This window comes from Cynara cardunculus, unplaced genomic scaffold (assembly GCF_001531365.2).
Source record: "Cynara cardunculus var. scolymus isolate 2C unplaced genomic scaffold, CcrdV1 Un_Scaffold_763, whole genome shotgun sequence".
Lineage (NCBI taxonomy): Eukaryota > Viridiplantae > Streptophyta > Magnoliopsida > Asterales > Asteraceae > Cynara > Cynara cardunculus.
The window spans coordinates 80,915-89,358 of NW_020200613.1; the positions used below are offsets into that span (position 1 = coordinate 80,915).

Sequence of the window (8,444 nt, forward strand, 5' to 3'; positions counted from 1 at the left end):
TCTTAATTAGCTATGTTTTTGGAACATAGATGCTAGGATACAAGAGCATGTACTTTTTGAAATTTTGAGTTATGTATTTCACGTTATAGACTCTTGTATTATGGACCTTTGTGGGGAAAACATGTATTCTATGTATGAAATATGTGTTATATGCAATGTATGGATTTGGGGGTTGTTACACAGGGAGGGGCGCGGGTCGTTCTTTTCAGATGACAAAGAATGAGGCCGAAGCGATGCCAGATGTGGTAACAGATACATTTCTTGTTAATTCAATATATGCTAAAGTGTTATTTGATTCTGGTGCGAATTTTTCCTTCGTATCACCATCATTTGCTGGGTGTGCATATATGAATTATGTGCCTCTTGACAATATATTAGTGGTTGATACCGCTAATAGTCAAGTATCTGTTACCTATGTGTACAATAATTGCATAATTGAAATTGACGGGTGTGGGTTGCCGATCCGTCTGTTTCCAATGCCAATGAGAGAATTTGTTATTGTGGTGGGAATGGATTGGTTGGCAGAAAATCGGGCCAATATTCTGTGTAATAAAAAGATGATCAGTATCACTTTACCAAACAGAGGGCCGATTGTTATTTATGGTGATCGGCAGGATCACCATACCAATTTGTTATCAGTGCTGAAAGCTCGTAAATATATTCAGAAAAGGTGTCAGGGATATCTAGTCTATGTGATTGATTCGAAGAAAGAGAAAGGGAAGCAACAGTCAATTCCAGTTGTCAATGATTATCTAGAAGTTTTTCCAAAAGATCTGTCTGGTCTACCACCTGATATATCTATCGAATCTAGAATTGATCTTGTACCCGGGGCAGCACCAGTGGCTAGAGCACCATATCGATTAACACCATCAGAATTAAAAGAATTGGTTACTCAGTTAAAAGATCTTCTTGACAAAGGTTTCATCAGACCAAGTACTTCACCTTGGGGTGCTCCGGTTCTCTTTCTCAAAAAGAAAGACGGATCAATGCGGATGTGTATCGATTACCGAGAGTTAAACAAGCTAACAATCAAAAATAAATATCCTTTACCAACAATCGATAATCTATTAGTTATTTTTCCAAAATCTATTTGCGGTCGGGATACCATCAGCTTAAAGTCAGGGATGAAGATATTGCCAAGACTGCTTTCCGAACCAGATATGGACATCATGAGTTTTTGGTTATGCCTTTCGGTTTAACCAATGCAGCTTTCATGGATCTGATGAACCGAGTATGTAGCGAATATCTCGATAAATTCGTTATTGTATTTATCGACGATATACTTATATACTCAAAATCTAATAAAGAACATGTTGAACACCTTCGTCTGATCCTTGAACTCCTAAAGAAAGAAAAGCTATATGCAAAATTGTCCAAATGTGAAATTTGGTCAAGAGAGGTTCAATAGCTGGGTTATGTTATATCTAAGGCAGGGGTGAAAGTAGATCCTGCTAAGATTGAAGCAGTTGAAAAATGGGATGCGCCGAGAACTCCTGAAGTCCGTAGTTTTCTGGGATTAGCAGATTATTATTGGAAATTTATTCAGGATTTCTCCAAAAATCGATGTACCATTGACTAAGCTAACTCGGAAGAATATTAAGTTTCAGTGGGAAGAGGATCAGCAAAGAGCCTTCCAGTTATTGAAGGATCGTCTTTGCAGTGCTCTGGTGTTGTCTTTACCAGAGGGATCTGAAGATTTTGTCGTCTATAGTGATGCTTCAAAGCTGGGTTTGAGTTGTGTACTAATGCAGAGGAGAAAAGTAATTTCATACGCATCCAGATAGTTGAAGGATCATGAAAAGCAGTATCCGACACACGATATGGAGCTCGCAGTCGTAGTTTTTGCTTTGAAGATTAGGAGGCATTATTTGCTGGGAACAAAATGTCAAATCTTTACAGATCACAAAAGTCTCCAACATATGTTCAGTCAAAAAGAGTTATACATGCGACAACGTTGATGGATTGAACTGGTTAACGATTATGACTGCGAGATTCTTTACCATCCAGGGAAAGCAAATATGGTAGCTGATGCTTTGAGTAGAAAAGAGAAAAGTGGTACGATCAAGACCGTAGCAATGAAGATGAACCTATTGCTAGATCTCCACAGTGAAATTATAAAATGTCAATAAGAAGCCATTAAAGAGGATAATTCCAAATTTGAACAAATGGGTAAAATGATTTCCACCCTAGAAAAAAAATGACAAGGGAATTTTGTGTATTCAGAAACGAATCTGGGTACCATGCTATGGGAATATCTGAGAAATTATTTTGGATGAAAGCCACAAATCCCGGTATTCTATTCATCCCGGTACCAATAAAATGTATAAGGATTTGAAATTATTTTATTGGTGGCTGGATTGAAGAAAAACATAGCAAGGTGTGTGGAACGATGTCTAACGTGTCTACAAGTAAAGATTGAACATCAGAGACCATATGGAATTTGCAGTCTTTAGAAATTCCGTTGTGGAAATGGGATCATATTACGATGGATTTCATCATGAAGTTACCTCAAACTCCAAAGAGATATGATGCCATATGGGTGATTGTGGACCGTTTGTCAAAATTTGCGCACTTTCTACCAATAAAAGAGAATTATCTGCTAGAAAGATTGGCAAAGATTTATATTAAAGAGATTGTAACCAGACACGGGGTTCCGCTATCTATCATATCAGATCGTGATAGTCGGTTTACGTCTAAATTTTGGGAGAGTTTTCAAAAAGCTTTGGGTTCTCAAATTCGGCTGAGTACAACTTATCATCCACAGACTGACGGGCAGAGTGAAAGAACAATCCAAACTCTTGAAGATATGTTGAGAGCTTGTATAATAGATTTCGGAGGATCGTGGGAAGATCATCTGCCATTGATTGAATTTGCTTTATAACAACAGTTATCACTCCAACATCCAAGCAGCACCGTATGAAGTTTTGTATGGCCGAAAGTGCTGAACACCGTTATGTTGGAATGAGGTGGGTGAGAGACAGTTAACAGGTCCAGAAATTGTTCAAGTTACTTCAGAGAAAAATTGAACAAAATTTGTGGAAGAATTAAAACAGCTCAGGACCATCAGAAAAGTTACCGATTGAATTTCTCAAAGGAGATAATGTGATGTTAAAAGTTTCCCCATGAAAAGATGTGGTCAGATTCGGTAAACGAGGTAAGCTCAGTCCAAGGTATATATTGGCCATTTAGAATCTGCAAGCAAATTGGAATGGTTGCATATCAGTTGGAGCTACCAGAGGAGCTTAGTTTGATCCATAACAATCCATGTGTCTAATCTACGAAAGTGTTTAGCGGATCCAAGTATGGCACTGCCGCTACCAGAAGTGAAATTAAATAGTAAGCTGAATTTTGTAGAAACTCCAGAAGCTATTACTGATAAGAAAACTAGAGTGTTGCGAAACAAAGAAATCAGTCTAGTAAAAGTTCAATGGCACTTTCATAAAGGATCAGAGGCAACCTAGGAGTTCGAATCAGAGATGAGAACTGGATATTCATGGTTCAATTAAATTGAGGGGTGGATAGTGTGATAACCGGGTTTCTGGTTATACACTTGAGGTAATATTTACGTGATTATTTGATTATGTGAATATGTGCATATTTATATATGTGAAAGTATGTATGCATGAGATTGTTAATATGCATGTGTATGCATGTTTTATATGTTAACATGCATAAATTATGGAAGTAATAATATGCATGTATGTATGAATTTATATTCAGGGTCATGATGATATGTATGAATAAGGTGTTAGTGAGAAAAAGAGAATTTTATAATATTTCTTTGGCACCGCCTGAATTGGAAAGGATATGAAGAAACAATTTTATATAGTTCTTTTCCAAACCGCCTCTTTTGACAATATAAAAAGGAGAATTCTTTTGAAGAAGGTTATCTTCAAAACTGGGGAAAGAAAACACTGAAAGTATGTGAATTCCTTCTAAAAATTTAGAAGCTGAAAATTCAGGTTTGAAGTCAAAGCAGTTTCTGTTGTTGTTTTTATCACATATAAGGTGAGTTTTTGCTTTAAAAGAATAGTCTTTGAATTTGTTAAGATTATGGGTTTTTGTGGAACAGATGGTAAAACTGTTCAGTCGGTATGTGTTTATTTTATGAAGATTTAAAAGCTGATAAGAACCTGTATTTGGACAGTATTGCCCGATGAGGATTTATTGTCTGGTCAAGTTTTATTTGGTGTAATTAGTTTTCGGACAATGTTGTCCGATGAGAGTGTATCCGAACCATTTATAACCAAAAAGTGTATTATCTTTTCAAATGAGGTTGAAAAGTTTAGAAAAGATACTGTTGTGGTTTTCTTTCAAGACGGTTGTGACATGAGGTTTGTTTTGAAAGAAAATATGAGTTTTCAAATGTTTCTTCAGGACGGTTGTGACGTAAGTCTGTTCTGAATTGAAACAATGTTTCTACGGAAGGGTTGTGACGTAAGTCTGTTCCGGTATGAAACTATTTTATCAATGTTTCTACAGGACGGTTGTGACGTAAGTCTGTTCNTATGAAACTATTTTATCAATGTTTCTACAGGACGGTTGTGACGTAAGTCTGTTCCGGTATGAAACTATTTTGAGGCCATTATTGGCTAAAACTACATATCTATCTGTAGATTTGAGGAGGAAATAAAGGTAATATATCAAGGAGAGGTGTACCATGGGATAAGGGTGGCATATCAAGAAGAGGTGTACATCTGGATAAGGGTGGCATTTGAATAGCTCTTGTTATTATATCAATAAGAGATAATAGCTCTAGGTTAACATTTCTTTGTGACGTGGGACTTAGAGATGTTGCTCTTATTGAAATAATAACATTGATGTTATTGAGAAGGGGAAAACGGCTTATAGCCAGAGGCATTATTCGCCTATGATTTCAAATGATTTTAATGAAATCTGAGTATTTGGTTTTATAATTGATCAAGAGAAACAAGTATTTGATCGGAACCAGAGGAGCTTTGTTTGTTCTTTAAGACGGGCCTCTGGTCGTGTGGAAAATCTTTTAAGTGTTTTCAGGAATCTTGTGATCGAGAGGCTCTGTATGTTGTATCCTAAAGTTGGTCATGCGAATAGTTTTCAAGTGTTCTCGGAGTTTATATGACCAGATGCTCTGTATGTGCTATACAGAGGCTCTGTATCATGAAAATTGTATTTTCAAGTTTTATGACCTAGCTTTGTGTTTTGAGTGTGGTGTCCGAGTTCTCCGTCTGAGCTCTGTCTTTTGAAACTTAATTGATTATATTTTCTTACAAGTCTAAACCTTTTAAACATCCTTTGCAAATAGAACAGAGAACCAGAGGAGCTCTGATATTTTAGTTATCCTCTTTCTTTAAAATTCCTACTCTGGTCTATTCGGATCAGAGACTCTAATCATCCAAAGGGTCTCTGGTTGAATGGTAGCGTTAGTTATTTTTGGAGCGTGAGTGTATAGGCTCTGGCCAACTAAAAGGAATGATTTAATAAATAACTCTGTCCATTAGAGACAGAGGAGCTCTGTCCTTAGTAACCAGAGGAGCACTGGTCCTTAAGAGCCGGGAAGCTCTGACCAGTTGAGCCAGAGGAGTCTTGCGTCTCTGTATTTTATAATTGATGCAGATTTCAAGGAGTATGTATCTGTGCATGTAAAAATATGTTTTTAAATAAATTTTGGTAATCTTCACCCTGTAATTGCAAAGAAAGGGTTATCTCACTAGACCTTCCGGTTTAACCCTCATTTTGTGTTTTAAATATGCATTGCAGGATCAACAGGGTCTCGGGATATTAAGGGGAAGGGGAAAATATGATTATTTTCGTTATATGCTTATCTGTTGTTTTGAGGATCAAATCTGTTTATTGAAGTATTTTGAAGATACATGTAGACATACATGTGCTAGTACAAGGTTATTCTTTTGGGAATTTTTCAATTGTAAATTATGTACATATAGAATCCTTGTACTAGTGGGACCTATGTGGTGTAATCTGTATTTCTTTTATATGAAATATATGTTATATGCAAATGTGGAGTATGGGGTGTCACAACATGCCACAAAGTACATCCATCTCTAACGGAAAGGCCTCATACCAAGAAACAATTGGTCAAGCACCACATGTGACCATCCATAGAGAGATAAAACAAGCAAAACTTTTACATATGCAAATAATGACGATGGAGATTCTATGTCAGTGAGAAACCAAGTGATGATATGCCTTTAAAATGGTGATGAGGAATCCTTGTTAATGTGCTTTTGTCTGCAGCAACAAGCTGAGGCTTGCCAGAAGTTTAGGACGTGTTTGTCAGTGATCAATCGAATTCTATGGGATAATGAAGGAGATCTAGTCATTGTGGAGGTAGCGAAGTATAGGATTGCGAGGAGATGCGGAAGACAAGATTAGAATAGGATTATTTAGGCCTTGAAGATAAAATGGCCAGATTTTAGGGGTTGGAGGCTGCTAATCATTGGAGATGACTGATCATTGAGCGCTTATACTGTAAATGGTGACATAAGAGTGAACATTGAAGATATGCACAGTTGCATGTGGATGTTGAAGAAAGAAACCATTGAGATGCAGCCTGATGGTCTCATATGAGATTGAAGGAGCCAACCAGTAAAGGAGCATTAAGGAGTGGCCTCTGGACCACGAGCACATTGCCAGCAACAGAGGCTTGAGATTCAAAATTATGAAACTTTTTGGGCATGTGTACCAAGTCAAATGTGATAAGAAAATTGTTTATACATGATGAGGCATCCTAATGAATATGGTGCCATCATTTCCCAGTTAGGGCACCAAAGCAACCACTTTGTCATGTTTAAAAACCCCCCATGAGGAATTACATCAAAGCTGCCCCTGTGTCAACAGTCCACGTGCCATGATCATGAGCAAAGTTGAGCAAGACATTTTCCATGACAAGAACACCTCATGGGATAGTGTTTTCGTATTTTTTTGCTCGCTCAAGTTGGGTTTTGATGATCCCTTACTATTGACCTCTCCTGAAAGTAAGGGTTGAGTTCTTGACAGTGACAGAAAGCTTGTTCCAATAGGCAACAGATTAAGAAGAAACACCACATCCTTGACTTTTTCTCTGGTCTTCATTAACTAATTTACGAGTCCCTCAAATGTGTCCAAGAGCTTGATCATATTTTGGCCACCTCTATATGCAAGTTCCACAAATCTTTTCATTATAATGGGTTTATTGTTCAGGGTCTTCTTCTAGGTCAAGGATTCACACTTTGTCTAAATGTATATCAAGTCAGAAAACTTATTGAAAATCAAGGAACCAAGGATAGCATTACTATCATGGAGGCAGATATCGGGTTAAGGTACCTCATAATACAGATTAAAATGTTAACGTCGTCTTTTAGGAAACATAACTAGGCATAGTTTGTACAGCTTAAGATGCACTGCCATCAACTGAAACTGTCATAAGTTGGTCGAAGTTCAAATTTGTTTCTAATATTTACTACATGCATTGATCAATTAGTTAGAAAATAACTCACTTCAATATTAGATTATTTCTTTTTTGAACATTTTTTTAATCCAATTTTTTCAAAATGGAAATAAATTGTTTCCTTTTTCCAGCAATACTATTTCATCTCCCTGATTCCTTGAAGAATACATTTTTTAGGTATTTAAACTTCATTCTTGACTTATTATATCTCTTCCAAGTCCCAAGGGTGCCTGCGGATACCACCCAGGCAAAAGGCACCTCTAGCGATCTAGATTCACATTGTTGCAGTGACAAACAGGAGAGTGGGTCCAACAGCATATTTCATAATTAAGATTTAGATGTGTGATTAATGCCTTATAAGCAGAAATCCAAAAACTAACGTCATTTTACTTGTAAACAGAATAAGCATAGAAAGGCATATACAAGATGCAAACATAAGCAATTGTTTTCTTCCATCATTGCATGTATTTTTAAACAATATAGGTGAGAAATAGACAAACCTTCCGTGGATTGTAGCGATTCTCCTTGTGTTTGCCACAGTCAATGACATAGACTACATCGTCTATTGTAATACTAGTCTCTGCAATATTTGTGGCTATTATTACCTGGACCATAAAGACATTTTACAAAATCATATAATTACCCGAAAAGGAGAAAGTAATCATGGCGGTTGCCAACCACCTGGATCCCATGTCCAAACAGCACCCACCATTAGGGGTGAGCATAGGCGGGTACCCGCCCTTTTTTACAGGAACCGGAACCGGAACCGGAACCGGCGGTTCTTGAGATATTGGAACCGGAACCGGAACCGGCGGTTCTTGAGATATTGGAACCGGAACCGGAACCGGTTAGAGCGGTTCTTAAATTTTTGGAACCGGAACCGGAACCGTTCTCAATCGGTTCCGTATTTTAGGAACCGGAACCGGAACCACTCATATCGGTTTCGGTTCCGGAACCGGCGGTTCCAAGGCGGTTCCGGTTCCGTAACCGGGTACCCGGTTCCGCTGCTCACCCCTAC

General features: G+C 37.6%; 1 protein-coding gene across 3 annotated transcripts in view; it reads right to left on the reverse strand.

The window, feature by feature from the left end:
• The window catches only part of LOC112501962 (DExH-box ATP-dependent RNA helicase DExH7, chloroplastic), a 56,514-nt gene that overhangs the window by 27,895 nt on the left and 20,175 nt on the right, over positions 1 to 8,444 (reverse strand). For all 3 annotated transcript variants that reach the window (XM_025105760.1, XM_025105759.1, XM_025105761.1), the window contains exon 21: positions 7,927 to 8,031. In XM_025105760.1, the coding sequence (XP_024961528.1) occupies positions 7,927 to 8,031 (105 nt within the window). The remainder of the gene's footprint in view (positions 1 to 7,926; positions 8,032 to 8,444) is intronic.